Below are 18300 nucleotides of genomic sequence, written 5' to 3'. Positions count from 1 at the left end.
CATGCCAAGAAAGGGTGCTAACTCAAAATAAGTAACAATCAGTTTTGACAAGGGCATCAGCCAACAGGAGGAGTCCCCGAGAGCACCCCGCCCCCACCTCCCAGTGCCAAGAGTTAACCCGGACCGTGAGGAGGTCCAGAGGTCTGGAGTAGGGGGTACCCGGAGCACTGCCATTTACCCCAGACAAGTGGTATGGCCACCCTGAGGCACGCCAGCCAGCCAGCTGCCCCAGTCCCAGGAATTACGCCCCCCACATCAACACTAATCACCATAACCTCAATGACAGGATGACATGACATAATCTCAGTGGCTAACATTTATTGAATGAGTGGTGGCCCCATGCTGTGTTGAAATACATCATCCCCCTTCATTTGCCCGACTACTCAGTGATGCGTTATCATTCCCCAGGCCCTGATCTCATGCTGGTGCCAGGAGAGCGAGCGAGCCTGCAGGAGAGACACACGGCGAAGGGCTCCCCCGGGGCTGGCCCGGAAGAGGATGGGAGGGTGTGCAGGGGAGACATTCCAGAAAGGGACTAATATGCAGCTCCGGCAGTGACAGGGTGACCCTGGGAACACGCTGATAGAACGCGAACTGAAACCAAATGGCTCTTTCGGACCATGACAGTCACAGCGAGAAATGGAAGACAGCAGAGCGGGGCGGGGAATCATTCTGGGGTTGGGGGCAGGGGAGCTCTGAGCTGGTGATTCTCCATCTTGGCTGTGAACGATGCACAACGCACCCGGGAACGCCCCTGGCTCAGCTCTGGTCCCTGCAAGGACTCCGCCTGCAGGGAAGCCGGGTCCCCATGCTGAGTCAGAGTGCAGTCTGGGATGGAGTGTTCTCTCACTTCCTAGCTGTGTGTACAAGGGAAGCAATAAACGTCTCTGAGCCTCAACTCCCCCATCTGCAAAGGGCAAATGACCACTGCCGCTCCCTTCCTAAGTGGGAGGATGAGTGAGGCCATGCATGGTGCTTGGGAAGTGACAGACCACGGTGGTGCTTAGGTGGTACTTGCCTTTTTATACATGTTCCACGGATAATTCTGGGCTGCAGCCAAGATGGAGAATCACTGCTTTACACATTTCTTTTAATGGCAGCATCTTTTTTACTTATATTAAAAAAAAAAAAAGAATGATAATAAGCAGGGCATTCCATGCAGGTGCATGCAGTCAGGGCTCCTCAACGCACACAGCACTGGAGGCCCAGGCCTGGCCTTGACCAACTCCCTCTTTGCCGGGACAGGCATGCTTAAAAATGTTCCCAGAGACACAGCCCTACGGCAGGGGCTTCAGACAGCTCCTCGCTCCCGCCTGGCTATGCAGGCCAGCCTCAGTAAGCTTCAGAATTCCCTTCTGCTCCCCACTCAGGATGAGCCCTAAGGTCTGGATGGGAGACCTCACAGTGGCCTCCCGTGGCCCCCTTCTCCACCAATTAGCCCACAGGTTGATACACCGGCGGGGCCACCTGGAAAATTCTCCTCTGTAAGGGGAGGGACCAAGAGTCCTAGAAGGCAACAGGAACATGGGTTGGTCCACCACTCCGTCTGTCTCCTTTGCAAGGGGTCAGCTCTTCCCTCTTCCTACAGTCTTGGCAGACCACGGGCGGGAAGTGGGGGGATGGGGGAGGGGGGCTGCCCAAGGTCAGCCCATCAAAACCCCTTCCCCAGGACTGTGAACCATCAGTGGCCCCCTGAGGACCAAAGACAGTTCCAGCTGATCCGTCCTAAAGGAGTCTGATTCCCAGAGTTCCCATTTCCTGAGTCCTGATTATTTGGTCTGGCCTCTGATTTCTGAGTGATCTGCTTCCCCTTTCAGTAAACACCCTTGTTGAAGTGGCAGGAGTCAGCTTCCGTGGCTTACAAAAGAGCCCTTTGTCTGGACCCTCGGCCACACTGCTTAAGGAAGGCAGGAGGGAGGGATGGGTCCAGTCCAGCGGTTGGTTCATGCCTGTACCTCACCAGAGGGAGCCAGGGCAGCCTTCCACGGTGAAACTCTGCTAAAAGACATCCCCGCTCTGGGCGCCCACAGCCACCTGCAGTGACTCTGTCAGGCACACATCACCCTGTACTGCCTTGGCCTGCCTACGTCCTGACCATGCCCAGGAGGTGAGGGTGGGATCGTGACAAACCATGGGCCACTCACTGGCCACCCGCTATGTGCCAAGCATGTTGCAAACAGGATCTCCTCCAAGGCATGCTAGGTCATGTGACCTACACAACAGTATAGCTTAGCCCAGGCCACCCAGCTGAGGAACAAGAGATCTGGGGATTCAGACTATCTCCCCAAGTGCCCACCGCAAAGCCTGGCACACAGTAGGTCCCCAAAAAATGTTCGCTGGATGAACAACGAAAGAGGGTAGAAATAGACGGCGGAGGGCCTCTTTCTGAGCATGTAGCAACAGGCCCGGTCCGTCTGCAGCCTCCCCCTGCAAGCACAGCTACTTCTAACCCATGTGTCACTGACCTTCCCCCTCCACGTCCACCACTTTGCCACCTGAGAATTCACAAGATCCAGGAAAGTGTTAAGAACCAAGGCAACCCTCCCTCCCAGAACCCCCAGTTAAATGCCCAGAGTGGATGGATGGAGGTCCTCTCCTAAGGATGAGGGGCAGAGACGGCCGAGGGACCTGATGCACCTATACCTCCGTATCCCCATCCCACTCAGGCTGGGAAGATCCTGACAAGCACACCGCACGGGGCCAGCTCTTTTGCTAAAGGTTATAAACGTGTTTAAACATAAGAAGATCTAGAAAAATGCAGGCCAACCCTCTATCTCTACGCCTATTTTCCTGGCAGCAGAGGGAAAAAAGTCAAGTGTTACAGCCGGGCAGAGCAGGTGTGGCTGGGAGACAGCTCAGACCTCGGCTCCAGCCTGCAACCTTCAGCTCCTGAGGACAGATGCTGCTCATGAGAGGGGCCTGGGCTGCACGCAGCCTTACTCTGAGCCAGACGCACATGGAGCCAAGACAAAGGGAAGAGGTGGTGACCTGGCTCATTTTCATCTTGGCCCCTCCCAGGCTGGGATGAGGATGCCTTCTTGGGATTCTCACAGGCCCCCAGGTTCGCTTCCATCACTGCATCTAGCACCACCACACCCTTGATTATTTGGCATTTGTCTTCCCAAACAGAAGGGAGACACCCTGAAGACTGTGAGCTCTTAAGAACACAGAGTAGGTCTTATCCACCACTCTCTTCTCAGCACCTGGCACATCAGCACCAACCACATCATGTGTGGTTGCACAGGACATGCACTGTACAATCCAGGGGGAACCATTCCCCACAGTGGCTCAAGTACCAGGTGTTTCCAAGGCACCCAGCAGGCGCTCTGGATACACCTGATATGCAGATGTACAGATTAACAGACAAATGGCCAAGTGAACAACCAGAGCTGACCTTCCAGTGCCAGAACAGGCACCCCATGGGCCACCAAGATGCCATCTCAGAAGCCCATACCCACAAAGCCGGTTTCTAAACCAGCCCTGGAGAAATGGGTAAAATTAGCGCCTATTTTCTTCTAACCTGGGATATTTGTACAGCTGTGTTAATGTCCAAAGCTTACGTAGGACATGTCTTAAATAAGCAAGGCATAATGTACTCATTTGCTTATTATAACAGATTACACTGAGCGTCTATTATGTGCCAGGCACTCTTTCCAGCCCTGGGGATAGAGAAGTGTCCAAAAAGCCCTCGTGGAGCTTAAATTACAAGGGAGAGAGAGAGAACACACAAAAGTCTAGATCCAGAACTAGCCATCAGGCAATATTTAGAGCTACAAAGAAAACTAAAGCAAAGGAAGGTAAAAATGAAGGTGGCCGGGGCTGAGAGATGCTAGAAAACAGTTAAGAATTTTTTTTTTTTTTTTTTTTTTTTTTTTAAGCAAAGCCCCGAAACTTGTAATCTAATAAACGTTTCTCGAGTGCCTCTAGGTAGCAGGTATGGGGCTGTTGTGCTGACAAGCCTGGCACCACCCCTGCTCTTGGACCTCTTCAGTACCACTCCCAAGAGTGGCCCTCAAAGCCACTCAGAGCTTGCTGTTTATTCTCAAGAAGTTTCTGGAACTCTGCTTGGGCACGGGCCAGCAGGCCAGCCTCCCTCGAGGGAAGAATCCAAGTTACTGCTTTATAGTCAACGCTTCGTTTTGACCAAAAACGGAAGTGACCAGCTGCATCACCCAGCCCGATCCACCCGCCTAGGACCAGAAAGTTCTCCATACTCAAGTGGAAGAAATACAGCCCCTGAAGACAGCCTAAAGGAATGTGCTGTGTGTACGACGGACTCTCCAGCAGCTGTTCGGTGTTTGTGACAGATTTTTGTAATAGGGGGAGGTGCTTACGACCCACTGTTCAGAAAAGAAAGCAAGCAGCATTGATGGCTGAGAGCGCAGTAGGATGCTACTCCTCTCAGGAGGAAGGCCGAGTAGAGACAGACACAGACAGCCCCTCTGGTGGGTGGGCCAGTGGACAGACATTCTTTTTCCTGGTTCTCTGCGTTGTTCTGCAAGTTTCCAGTGGTCTAAAGTGAGCACATGCTGATTTTATGATCGGTTAAAAAAAAGAAAAAAGAAAAAAAACTTTTCAGCAAAGATCTGAAAGATGGAGAAAATCAGTCATGAGGTTGAGAGATGAACTGAGCATGGATCTGAGAAGTGGGCATATTGTTGGAATAACGGTCTTTCTCCTAAGACCACAGGGAAGAACCGGGACAGCGTGAAGCCGGGGCACGGCAGCTTTCTCAGCCTTGGCACTAGGGACGTTGGGGGCCAAATGATGCTCTGTTTTCTGGTGGGGGTAGGGGGGTTTGCTGTGCATGGTAGGCTGCTTAGCAGCATCTGTGGTCTCTACCCTCTACGTGCCAGCAACCCTAAGCCTCCCCACCCTTCACCCCAGTTGTCACAACCAAAAATGTCTCTAGACATTGCCACATGTCCCAGGAGGCACAAATGTCCCCCGATAAAGACCACTGCTCGACACTTTAGGTTCCTAATACAGAAACCAGAGTAAATAGAAATGTTCTTCACCTTCTAAGTACAAAGGTTAATGAGTCAATTTGTAACTCTTTGCCACCTGGAAAAAAAAAAGGGAAAGACAAAAAGACAAAAAAAGAAGTTTCTGACCCATCAGTGTAATAAATACGCCTGGGAAGGGGTCAGTATCTCCCCATCCTATGCCTATTTCCCGGTGCATCGGCACTTCTCTACCCGGTGGGGAAAGAGTACCCCCAAACCAAGCACTCTCCCCCTTCAGCCTGGGTGTTCTAAAATAGACCTGATTAATCCAACAAGGGGAAAAAAAAGAAAGTTTCCCTTTAGGAGAAGCCAAAAATGTGGTTCAAACAAATCCAAGGTCACTGGCTCTTGGGAGTCGGCTACAGCAGATCAAGAGTAGACCCTGATGCCAAGCTGTATCACTGGGGCGGGAGGGGGGCGGGGGGAGGCGGCAAGAGAGCTGGAGAGAGGAGGGGCTGCCCAGTCTGAGTTCAGACCCCCAGGCTGAGGACTTGTGTGCGAGGCCATGTGGCTGGATTGGAAAAATGACCACACGGCAGTGCGAGGGTGGCGGATGGCATTTTCATTGCCAAATTAAGTGCTGACGTGGCCAAAGGAAAAAAGAAAAGGGGAAAAAGAAAAAAAAGGAACTGGCAGCATTCTGTGGTTCTGCATCAACTGCTTCGGATCTGCTGGCAGCGGCAGAGGAAGGGAAGAGAAAAAAACCATCTGTGGTCAACAGAGTTTAAGGACGCTCCCTGTGCACCTGGAGACAAAGGAGAGACCGTGTTCTGGGAAAAAGATTTAGTTGAATGCATACGTGTCACTTGAGAAAGCACTTGGGGTCATTTTCACCCAACTGAAGCAAGTCTGTAAGATACAGTGCTCCTGAGGTTGCCCCACCCAGCGTGTGATCTTGGCTTGACCATCAGAAGGTGCTGGCTCTGCAGCAGGAGGGAAGCAGGCTAGACTTAAGACAGAACTTGCCAACCACGAGAGCATGGACATGCAGGAACTCATTCTGATCAGGAATGAAAGGCTAAAGGGACTTCTTGCCTCATGCAGGTAAAAGGAAATGCTTTGCTTTTAAAACCATTAGGGTTCATAGCAGCACAATTTATACCAGCCACAACATGGAAACAACTCGAACGATCACCAGCCAATGAATGAACAGACAAAATGTGGCGTGGTATTCCCCAGCAACCAAAGGACATGAAGCGCAGACACATGCTACCTCACAGGTGAGCCATGAAAACCTCACATGGAGGGAGGGAAGCCAGGCACGGAGCACCACACGGTCTAGAATTCCATTCACGTGCAATGTCCAGAACAGACAAATCTAAAGGCAGAAAGATACACGGGTGCCTAGGACTCGGGGCACCGGGAGAAAATGCACAGGGATTGTTAACAGGCTACGAGGTTTTCTGGAGGGGCGACGAGAATGTTCTGAAGGTGATTCTGATGACGGTTGCACAACACAGAACATACCAAAAATCAGTGGATTATAACACTTTAAATGGGTGACCCATATGCTATGTGAATTCTATCTCAATAAAGCACTTACTACAAACCACTAGGACCCCCGCAGCAAACCAGAGCAGAGGAATGAATGCGCCCCCCACCCCCACCCCGGGCAGATGCAGAGGCGACTGAAGGAAGGAGCAGAGGACTGAAGCTTAGAGGCCAGACTTGAGGGCCCGACCCCACCAGCAGCCACTGTGTGTCCTTGGACAAGCTGCTCCCCCTCGACATTCAGTGGCTTCCCACTGCATGGAGACCAAAACCCAAACTCCTCACCCTGAAGGCCCATCTCCCACCACTGTCCCTTGCCCACTGTGGTCTGGCCACACCGGCCTCCTTTTCATTCCTTCCATAAACTGACCTCACACCAGGCCTGAGGCCTGTGCACCTGCTGTTCCCTGGGTCAGAACACTGTTCCCAGCATCAGAACACTGTTCCCCAGATCTTCTCCTTGCTGGCTCCTTTCCAGGCCACTGTCACCTCCTCAGAAAGGGCTTCTCCAACCACCCCACCTAGGTGGCCTCATGCCACCCCCATCACTCCCCAGCTCATCATCTGCAGTTTCTTCTTTATAGTGCTTAATGCTCCATGAAACTCTTTCTTGATTCGTTTTTGCCCTTCTCTCCCACCAGATTCTAAACTCCACGAGGGTAGGGATTTATTTAGATGTCGTTCACTTCTGTCTACCTGAAACTATTATGGACTGGGTTGTACTCCCGTCCCAAATTCGTATGTTGAAGTTTGAAGTCCCCAGTCCCTCAGAATGTGATCGTATTTGGAGACAGGTTACTTGCAGGTGCAATTAGTTAAAAGGAGGTCATCGGGGGGGCCCTAATCCCACATAACTGGTGTCATTAGAAAAAGGGGAAATTCAGAGACAGACACACACACAGGCAACACTATGTGAAAATGAAAGCGGATATTGGGGTGATGCTTCTACGGGCCATCAAAAGCAAGAGACTGCTACCAGGCCAGCAGAAGCCAGGGGAGGGGCATGGAACAGACCCTCCCTCAGAGCCTCAGAAAGAACCCATCCTGCCAACACCCTGGTCTTGGGCTTCCAGCCTCCAGGACTGTGGGAGATTTCATTTCTGTTGTGTGAGCCAGTCTGTGCTACATTGTCACAGCAGTCCTAGGGAAGTAACACAAGCATTTAACACACAGTAAATGCTCAATAATTTCTGCTGAACGACCACACTGATGAACAGTAAATGGCTGTTTCTTAGGGACCAGCGCCATTCACAGAGACGGGAACTTGGCTGTCCCTGGCAGAGAAGGGACAAGTTTCCCTAAGCCTCAGCTTCCTCACCAGAGAACTGGGAATAACAATTCTACTCCCTGAGTCTTTGGAAGGAGTCAAGGAGGTACTCCTGCAGAGAACAGGAGCCCCGGTTAGCCCTCAGCAAACACCGGCTATGTCTTAGATTCCCATCACAGATACTTCCAGAATACCTGCACCCCTGCGAATGACCCGAGGGGGCAAGCCCTGCCCCTGTGGACAGTCTGAGACCTGCCTGGGGACGGAGTATGAAAGGAACATGCCCCAGAGGCTCGGGGAGTCTGTCATTAGCTCCAGGAGGCAGGAGATCAGGGCAGGACTGGTGACATCTCTCAGGAACAGCTGAAGGCAAAGTAGAAAAGGTGTCAGATGACCTCTTCCCTCTCTGTGGGGTCAAAACTCCAAGAAGGGGAGCAGAGGAGCCTGTGAGGCTCCAGTCTGACTAATGAAAACACAGGGCACCCTGAAGGTTGCAAACAAATCCCCTGAATTTTAAGCCAACTGAGAAGAGAGAAAAGATTCTTGAAAGTCTCGCCACAGAAGCCTTCACGTAAGGACAGGGTGAGGCCCCAGCTTTCGGAGCCCTGGCCTGGGAGAACACGCCAGGTGTGGTGGCTGGGGAGCAGGCAGGTCTGCAGTGACCTGGCAGGTGCCAAGTGCACGGGGGTAAACGATGGGCACTCCTCCCAGGGGAGTAATGAGAGCAGTTGTTGCATACGGAACATTCTGTGCTGGGCACTGTGCCCAAGGCTCTATGGAACTGAGCACATTAAATCTCCACCAAACACCAGAAGGTTGTCCTGTTACTATGCTGCTTTATCAGTGAGGAAACTGAGGCTCAGAAGGGCTTGGACGACCCTGGGAAGAGGAGCAGTGGGACTCGAACCCAGGTCTCGCCAACGGCCAGCCTGCACGCTCAGCCACCATGCGTCCCGCCCCCAACCCCAGCACCTGTTCTGGACTACGCCACATATGTCACCGCTTTCCACAGCCTCCTGAGAGCCGGGAGGACTATGATGATCACTGTCCCCATTCCTGCCACGAGAACTCTGAAGCTCGGCAGGCCCAAAGCCACCTCGCAGCAAAGGATGAAGACCTGGGCCCAGGTCCGCCGCCCTGGCCGTAAAGCACTGGGACCCCCTCTCAAGTCAGCCCTGAGAGCCTTCAGGTGATCCTTCCACAGGGTTCCTGAAGGGGCTGGCCCAGCGCTGATGAGGGGTGCCAGACAGGGGCCAGGGGAACCTCCAGGAGGCTGCGGGGCTGGGCCCTACCGTCATCCGGCTCGGCCCGCTCCTGCTCGGTGCTGGCATACGTGCGCAGGAACTCGGCGAAGGCGCCGTCCCGGGCTAGCAGCTCCTGGTAGGAGCCCATCTCCGAGATCTTGCCGCCGGTCATGACGATGATGACATCCACCTGGGGCAGGTAGCTGATGCTGTGCGTGACCAGGAGCCGCGTCTACGGGCAGAGCAGGGGCCGGTGGGTCAGCGCCCGGGCGCGACAGGCATGCCCCGACGCCCCACTGGCCGAGCTTGAGCCTGAGCGCCTGGGGCGCCCCAATCTGTGGGTGCCTTCATTCAACCCGTGCCTGCCAGGAGCTGGGGGGCAGCAGGCAGGGAAACGGGGTCCCCGCCTCACACTCCTCGGTCAGGCGGGGAGAAAGGATGGACAGAAGGACAACAGAGTGCGTGCTGGCTGTTGCACGAAGCAAAGGGGACGGGCTGAGGGTGGGGGTTGCAATCCTAACAAGGGTGATGGGGAAGCCGATTTGTGAACAGCAGTTTGAAGGGGGAGGGGGAGGCACTGTGGATGAATAAAAGAATGAACCCGATACACAACAATTTGCATGCAACGGCTTCATTTTTTAAAGTAACTCCCCGCCCCCATGAAAAACCACCTCAAAATTTGTACGTGTGTATATGTTTTATCCAATTAAGTCAAGGTTGGGAAGGACATTCAGCAAACTGCATGAGGTGACCAGCTTTTCCTTAAAGAGCCAAATGGTAAATACGTTCGGCTTTCTGGAGCCTCCAGTCGCTATGGCAACGACCAGACTATGTTGCCACAGCGGGAAGGTGGCCATACACAAGATGGAAAAAGATGATCTGGCCGGGTCCCAGTAAAGCTTTACGTGGGAGCACCGGCATTTCAATTCAATGCCATTTTCATTTTCATAGGTCTCAAAATACTATTTTTCTTCAGATTTTTTTCCCAACCACTGAAAAACGTGAAGACCTTTCTTAGCTCAAGGGTAGTCCAAAAACAGGCAGCAAGCCAGATTGTTGACCTCTGCTCTCGAGACAAGAACTAGAGGGTAGGAGAAGGGAGGGCCTTTTTTTTTTTTTTCTTCACTTTCCACATACTCTTATACCCTTTGATTTGGTTACCACAGGCATGTATCATTCTGGTAACAAAAATTTCTTTAAAAAGTACGTTTATACAGAATTTTTGGATGTGTGTGGGAATGCTTACAACAGGTTAAGTGGCACGGTGCCTACTATATATACATACATATATATATGTGGGGACCCTCTTAAAAAACCTTCTAAGGCTTGAAAGAAAGAAAATCTCTATGAAGTGGGACTGGGCACAACTGCTTACGTGTTTTTCTTACTTGTATTTTTCTGAATCTCCTGTTTTCCCCATGCGCATGTGTGTTACTTCTTTCTCCAGAAGGAGGAAAAAAAAAAAAAAAAAGAACCAGTGCTCCCTCCCAACCACCCTGTAATTCCCCTAAAAATAATCATCATCTTCAAGAAGGGAAGACCCATTTCCTATCACGTTATGGTGGTAAGGCAGGCTTCCCACTCCCAATCTCTGTCCCTCAGCCCACGGCCACCTCAGCAGGGAAGGGGGGGCTGCCCGCTCAGTCAGAGGGGATGGGATTTCCCTCTGCGAGGCCACCCCTGTAATTAAATCAGGAAGAGGGGCCTCCGTCGGCCACGTGGAGACAAGGACTGCAAGCCAGTGTCAACGACTTCCTGCTATAAAGAGCAAGAAGCCTGTCCTGGGAAGGTATCCAAGGGAAGCATTAGAAATGTGTTAAGTCCAATTTAAAAAAAAAAAAAAAAAACCTAATTCTGGAAAGTGGGAAATGAAGGATTCCCCCAGAGGACACATTCTGACTTAAGCAGAGATGCCAGACGCCACACCCCCGAGCCCTGCCCCTTTAGCAGGTACCTTGCTCCTCAGCATCCCCTTGGGGCCAATGACATTTTCAAATATGTGTTTGCCCACGTGGGCATCCACCGCCGACAGGGGGTCATCGAAGAGGTAGATGTCGGAGTCACAGTACACGGCCCGGGCCAGGCTCACTCGCTGCTTCTGGCCCCCAGACAGGTTCACGCCCTGGGGAGAAACAGAGCAGAAGAGTGGGTTTCCCGGGTAGCCTTGCAACCTGCGGACAGGGAACCCCGCTCAGGAGGCAGCAGACCCAGGCCGGCGGCCCTGCGGCGCTACACCGCCTCCTCTCGTTGGAGCAGGACGCAAAGGCATAAGATGGTATCTGCGTGAACTGGGTGCGAGGCCCACCATGGGGTCTAGCCTCTGGGAGCTGCTGAGCGGGCACCCAGCACAGAGTGGCGATTCAGCAAAGGCTGGCTGGGGGGAGCAGATGCCGGGGGGCCACGAGGAAGGCACCTGCAGATGCAGTAATGATCCTATCCTGGCTGCCGCCCTTAGAGTTGTTAACAGCTGACGTTCTTGTGAGCTTGCTCTGATCTATCACTCACTGTGAAGCCACGCAGAGCTGCGGCAGGCTGTACTCTGGGGGTGCTGAAGTCCAGCCCCGCTCACCAGGAGGAAGGGCACTGATTTCTAATTTACACGGGAGCACTCCACGGAGCACAGAGCAGCAGTCCCAGCCCCCCGTCTGGCAACAGATGACTGAACGTCATTTCCATATGTGGCTGGGGAATCAAAGGGGAACCCCCACCTGTTAACTGCCCAGTCTCTCCTGAGAGATGCCCACCCTCCCTAGGCACCGAGCTGGGGTCTGGCAGCCAGGGTTCTTCTGGATGGCCCCTCTGGCCACAGCACTTGGGCCCAGGGGCAGACACCAGACCCAATCATAGCCTCTTGCTCTAGATTTTGGCACTGGGACCTAGACAAGGAGAATCAGGAGTCTCCCAAGGGGCAGAAGCAGACACTTGGGTTAAAACAACAACTAGCCCAGGCTCCTCTGCTAACTGCAAATCCAAAGAGCCCTGCTAACAGTTGTTTTTTCTTTCCAATGAGCTGTAGGTTTCCCTCAAATAAATGGAATTGTTCAGCAACTAAGGAAGCTGGTGGGGCCACCGGCTTGTAACTGGAGACAGGGAAGCTCCTTGGTGCTGCTGTGGAACAGTTGTACTCCCCAAGCACACACCAGATAACCACCAGGGATGCTGGAACAGGCTGGCCGGGCAGAGGAAAAGCACATGCAAAGGCCCTGAGGTGGGAAGAGGCTCGGGCAAGTCACTTAGCCCCTCTATGCCTCTTCCTCCTCAACCACGAAATGGAAATAACAGTAAATCCCATCTCACGGCCTTGCTGTAAGGATGGAATGCATATAAAATGTTTATCACAAGGCCTGGCACACAGTTAATGCTGAACAACGTGAACTACTGTATCATTATTTTTACTATTATCCTTGTTTTGAAAGGGACTGTGGCCCTTTGACTCACGGATACCTCTCCCCCTTGTATAGTGCCCTGTCATGTGACTCTGAGGTCACGTGACTGCTAAGGTAGCATGCACTTCCTGGTCCCTTATCTTTCAGTTCAATCAAGTGAAAACGACAATATGCTTTACAGGACATCACCTGGGGGGTTTGGGGGGTTTTGTTCTTGTTCTCCTGGGCTTCTGCTGTCACCACGAGAAGAGCTTCCCCCTGCAGAGCTCCTGTCCCTTCAGCAGGAAGGTGTGTGGGGCAGACCCTAGCCAACCGTACAGCCTGGAACAGAGCTGGGCGGGTCTGCACTGTGGAGCAGGGCTGCCCAGCTGAGCCCAGTGTGGGTACAGCCACCGTCGGTCAACTCACACACCCACAAATGCGAGATTAAGTGTTTAACATCCGGCCCCAGAATTCTGTGGCTGATACAGCGGCCAAGCTGCAGCCGTACTGACCTTCTCACCAATCTCTGTCCGGTCCCCGCTGGGCAGGATTTCCAGATCTGGGAGGAGGGCACAGGCCTCGATGACGGTCTTATAATACCGTTCCTGTAGCTGGCGGCCAAAAAGGATGTTTTCTCGGAGGGAATCATTCTGAATCCAGGCCTGCTGCGGAACGTAGGCCACTGAACCCTAGGAGGCGTGTACAGAAGGCAGCAAGACAGAGAGCCTTGGTTAACAAGACGCCAGCCAGCCAGCCAGCCCACCTACCAGGAGGGCCCTACTTCCCAGGATACTTTCATCACACCCATTGTTTCAGCAGGGGGGAAACTGAGTCACGACAGTCTTGGATGCCAGAGCTGGGATCAGACCCCACGCTAGGTCAGTCAGGGACCCTAATATCAGGAATTCAAGAGTGGAAATCCACATTGGTGAGATTATAGCTTTGCGTTTACCAAGTATTCATTGAATGCCTCTAGCAGCAAACAAAACTCCAGCTTCTCAAGAATAAGAAGTCCCTGACATGATTTTTAAAAAAATTATTTCATTACAGTCATGCTAAATGCTAAGAGGCAAAAATATATGAGTCCTTCAAGAAGTCCTTTAAAGAGGGAGACCTAGTTTGGGTCATCGGGGAAGGATTCCTTGGGGACATTCCCTTGATGAAATGTAAGCAAGGACTTCAGTATCAAAATCATCCGGTTCGAGTTTAGTGTTCATTTCCATGTGATAAAGTGCCAAGAATGTGACGAGAATAAGGGCTAGGGTGAGGGCATCTGTTTCGTGTATTTTAGTAAGAAAGTTCTAAACAAGGATGGACAGGTGAGGATACGCTGGTGTGACAAACAGGAGGTGGAAGCACATTCCAGTCAGAGGGAACAGCATGGGCAAAGGTCCAGAGGCGAGAAGAACCTGGCGCATCCAAGGAACAGGAAGGCAAGTATGACTGGAACATCGTGTGAAGGGGAAGACGGGGAGGAACGAGCAGGAGAGCAGGGGCCAGCTCACACCAGGCCAGGGGTCCTGGTGAGGAGTGTGGGCTTTACTGGAAGGGCAAGAGTGAAGATTCTTACCTAAGGGAATTCTAGGGGGACAAGGTTGGGAGTGGGACCCAGGTGTCCCCCATCTTAATCTCCACTCTCAGATAAATAAGTGAACTTCTGACTCTAATACCTTAACTTACAAGAGGCCAAAAGGTCACAAAGCCTCACCACAGAGCCCAGAGAGAATTCAGGCATGGTGTGCACAAGCCCCACCAAATAAAAACATTTGGAAAAAATTAATACTTTAAGCACATTTCTAGCATGCTCCTTTGCAGGGCAAAACAACCAGTTAGAAATCTGTCAACCCATCAACCAAATACTCAGTGCACCCTCCTGCCACTTCTAGATCCATCGTTTTTGAATTTAAAGGCTTTTGACTTTAAAACAGCAATTCTCAACTGGGGGGCAATTCTGCTCTCCAGGGGACATCTGACAATGTCTGGACACTCTTGGTTGTCACAACTGGAGGTTGTTACCAGCATCTAGTGTATAGAGGCCAGGAATGCTACTTAACATCCTACAAAGCACAGCATAGCCCCCCACAGCAGAAAATCATCCAGCCTGAAAGGTCAATAGTGCTGCAGGGGTGGAAACTCACAAGGTGGATGGTTCGGAGGTTTTTTCCCATCAAGCGAGGTCTCACTGTTCATTAATCTTACTTTAGTGACATGTACTTGAAAGCAGTAATGGGACATTTCTTAAAATAACAGCTAATGTCATTAGTTTAAATCCAACAATAACCACATGCATTTCTCTACTAATGCATACCCACTAAAGGGCCTCATACAAACAAAGGATTTTGCTCTAAAAACAGTTGCATAAACCAGCATTCCCAAGAGAAGATTCCGGGAGACATTACTTCTGGGGAGGCAAATAGTTGAACAGATACTGAAGAGTATGGGCAAATACGTCTGGGACACACTGGGTTAACCGAAGTTAAGTAAGTTTTCTTCTCCTCGCAGGACTTCTCAGAGCCTTTACTTTACTAATGTTTATTTTAAGTCTCCGAGAGGGAGGGAATCTGAGTTTGCAGTATCTCCCAAACTTGTTCGAGCCCAGAACTCTCTATTCCCCAAACAACTGCAAGATGAGTTTGCTGTCGACCATGCTCCAGCATATGCTGTGTTAACAAAACTTCGAGGCAAGCTTTCTACACCAGGGAACTCTTTCATGGGGAATAAGCTAAATGCAAAAACGAGGCTCTTGATTTCCAATGAGACTCATCTATTCACTAAAGCAGCCTTTTAAATTCTCTCCTGAGGAATAGTCCAACTTAGTTCAAAGTACTCTGTATATTTAAAAACCAATAAAAAGTGCAGTCCTTCTTTTGATCCCACATTAAGAATCCAAGGAATGCTCAAGATTTAAAAAGTCCTCTTTAAAAAGAATTCTCCAAGAAAATATCCCAGAGACACAAAAAATTTTAGTTTTGCTACATTTATAAAACAGACATACACGGAGAGATCCATGTACAGAAAGAACAAGCCAAAAAGACTGGCACTTTAAGAGAGACCAGGAGATGCACAGAGAGGGCCATAGATGGGGGAGAGAACGAGAGACCGCGAGTGGACCAGGGAGCATCCATGTGTTTACTCAGTATTTACTGAGCGCCTACTACTTGCTGGGCACTATTCGCGGTGCTGGGATACAGCAGGAAATTAGGGTCATCAACTCTTGCCTTCCAGGGGGCCCAGAGAAGAGTGGAGAGAATGGGAGAGGAGGAGGGAGTTGCTCGCTCCTCTCGCTTCCTGCACAGGGGCCGTCTCGAAACAAAACACAGCATCGCGCTCGCCCCCCGCCGAGGCCAGCAGCGCCCCGGCAGCCCCCCACCCGCCCGGTCCTCGTCCTACCTTGATAGCCACGTGCCCCTCTACCTTGTCCATCTCGGCCAGGAGTGCTGAGAGCAGAGACGACTTTCCACAGCCCACCTGGCCCACGACGGCCACCAAGGAACCTTCCGGAATGGAGAACGTGATGCTGAAATGACACAAGGGCTCTGCCTCAGCCACGCCCTCACCTGAACAGATGGCGGCCCACCGCAGCTGGATGTCCCCCGAGTGGAGAGGGGCGGAAGGCAGGGCTGTTACGAGCCCTGAAGGTCTGGAAATTATTCCTGCCGTTTCCCCCGCTAAGCTGAGCTCAGTGGCCGGTGTCAGTGGGCTGAGGTGTGTGAGGCCCCAGGTAGGTGCTGGGATGCGCCTGACACGTGTGTGTCTCAGAGAAGCCGAGACAGCGGGAGACCCCTGGGGGGGTGGGGGGGCGAGGTCAGGTCACCGTGAGGGAGCCAGACAGTGAAGTATTAACAAAGCAGGTGCCCTGAGGGACAGACACCTCAACGTGAACTCTGAGGGAAAAGGAAGGACGAGGCAGGGAGGCGTAAGGCCAGTCCTGAAGAGGTGGCAGGTAGCAGCCACACCCGAAGAGGCCAAAGCTGGCGGTGCTAAGACACTCACACCTCGCGGATGGGAGCCTTGGGGTCTGGAGGGGGGCCTGACGTGGGTGACTGAGTCTGCGAAACAGGTCTCACAGATGGCGCTGCACCAAGTACAATAAGCTCAACGCTCAGCCGGCGAGACTGCCCGTCTCAGGACGGGGGCCGTCGCGTGCTGCCAAGTCGGGGCTCATTCCGCGCACCCAGGGAGGGGCAGGCACCCGAGCCCAGGGCCTTGCTGGGATCACTTCCTTGGCTGTGCTTTTCAGCGGATGAGATCATGACTCAGCCTATTAGTGGAAATGCTGTTAGAGTTTGTGGTCACTGTTTAGTGCTTGTGAAGCTGCTGCATGGTCCCTCTGATTACGCTTTCGTTCCTGCGCTGAGGGGGGGAACGGACGATGGGGCCATAACAGAACATGAAGCCCAGTGAGGCAGCTCCTGTGACTGTCCAGGTGGGAATCGAATACTGTTACAGGCTGAGGAAAGGTTTGGATTGGGAAAGGCTTTGGGAGTTCAAGGGCAGGAGTGGGGGCGTGGGTGACTAGAACGAGAAGGCAAGAGAGACAGAGACGAGAGAGGAAAGCTAAAACTGAAGCAGGCAGGAGTTGAGTGAGACGTAAGGAAGAACTTCCCAAGCATGCAGTCCCACCGGGGGTTTTCAAGGGAGGGGTTACAAAGATTCTTTTCTCTAGAGAGTCTGTCCCCCGACCCCCACTTCCTGAGTTAATACACAGCAGTAAGTGGCCACCCAGTGAGGGGATAATTGTTAAGGGGCTTGGGGGATAAATGTGGTCCCTGCAAAGGTCCCTCTGGCCCTGTGTTTTGAGGACTCCTCTGGGGAGCCTCACAGAGCCACCAAGCAAGGCCTCCCCAGTTCAGAAAGGAGTAAGAGGCACTTGACCAGTGGCCTGGGCAACCAGGTCAACTCCCCGGACACTGTGTGCTTTGGGAAAATAAGGGCTGGGTGGGGAGGGTCCCAGACGGGGAGATGGCAAGAAAGGGTGACTTAGGCAGCTGGGGACCTTGGAAGGGATGGAGAAGAGCGATTCCATCCTGACAGCAAATCCCTGCTGATAAGAATTCCTTTCAGCTGACCCAGGCCTGTCTGCCACCACCTGCAGCACCACTGCCTCAGCCCCAACCTGGCAAATCCGTGTGCTCTGTCTCTCCTGGCGCATGATTGGCTCAGGGAGGGGCACATGACCCAATGTGAACCAGTAAGAGGCAGGTGGGTCTCCAGCCCAGGTAAGAGGTACACTCCCGGCTGATGGAGGCTATTTGCCATCATGAAGGGAGAGGCAGCTCGAGAAGGAAGCAGCACAGAGGGAAACTGAAAAAAGACAAGATGGAGAGGATCCTGATGGCACTGAGTCCCTGGATCACGCTGTACCTGAGTGGATCTCAGTGATGCAACCCCAAAATTTCCGTTTGTTGTCTAAGCCCACCTGGGCAGTGTTTCTGTCATTTACAATCCAAGGGAACCCTCTGTGCCAGCCAACTCTCACCTGCTCCTTCCTGCAGCCCAAGCAGGTATGACTGGACCTGTTTCCCAGATGGGTAAACTGAGGCTCAGAAAGGCAAGGTGGCCTATTCAGTGTCACTGAGCTGGAGTGTGGCTGGCATTCACACCCACATTTGACCAGCGCCTCGTGGCTCTCTCCACATGCAGGCTTACCCACTTAGCGTCGGAGGGTCGCTCCTGGCCCACGTGAACGTGGCGTTCTTCACAGTGATGCTGTTTGCGCCCCCGCCTGAAAAGCACCAGCAACAACATGTCAGGCAAAGACGGAAGTCCCGAGATTGAGCGTCAGCAGGCTCTCACTTTTTTTTTTTTCCTAATGTTTGTTAGTTCAATGCCAGATGCTAGACACTTGCACCAGGGCATTATCTCGTTACATCACTCGTTTCTGAAGAACCCCAACCAGACCCACAAAGCAGACAGAAACCACA

At 52.3% G+C, this 18300-nt stretch overlaps 1 protein-coding gene across 2 annotated transcripts in view; it reads right to left on the bottom strand.

Moving 5' to 3' along the window:
• ABCC1 (ATP binding cassette subfamily C member 1) overlaps positions 1-18300 on the bottom strand; it is a 130115-nt gene that overhangs the window by 23758 nt on the left and 88057 nt on the right. For both annotated transcript variants that reach the window (XM_035722135.1, XM_035722136.1), the window contains exons 15-19: positions 18026-18101; positions 15767-15893; positions 12889-13065; positions 10963-11130; positions 9057-9240 (exon numbers count right to left, since the gene is read on the bottom strand). In XM_035722135.1, the coding sequence (XP_035578028.1) occupies positions 9057-9240; positions 10963-11130; positions 12889-13065; positions 15767-15893; positions 18026-18101 (732 nt within the window). The remainder of the gene's footprint in view (positions 1-9056; positions 9241-10962; positions 11131-12888; positions 13066-15766; positions 15894-18025; positions 18102-18300) is intronic.

This window comes from Zalophus californianus, chromosome 10 (genome assembly GCF_009762305.2).
Source record: "Zalophus californianus isolate mZalCal1 chromosome 10, mZalCal1.pri.v2, whole genome shotgun sequence".
Lineage (NCBI taxonomy): Eukaryota > Metazoa > Chordata > Mammalia > Carnivora > Otariidae > Zalophus > Zalophus californianus.
This window is presented reverse-complemented; position numbering and strand designations above follow the sequence as displayed.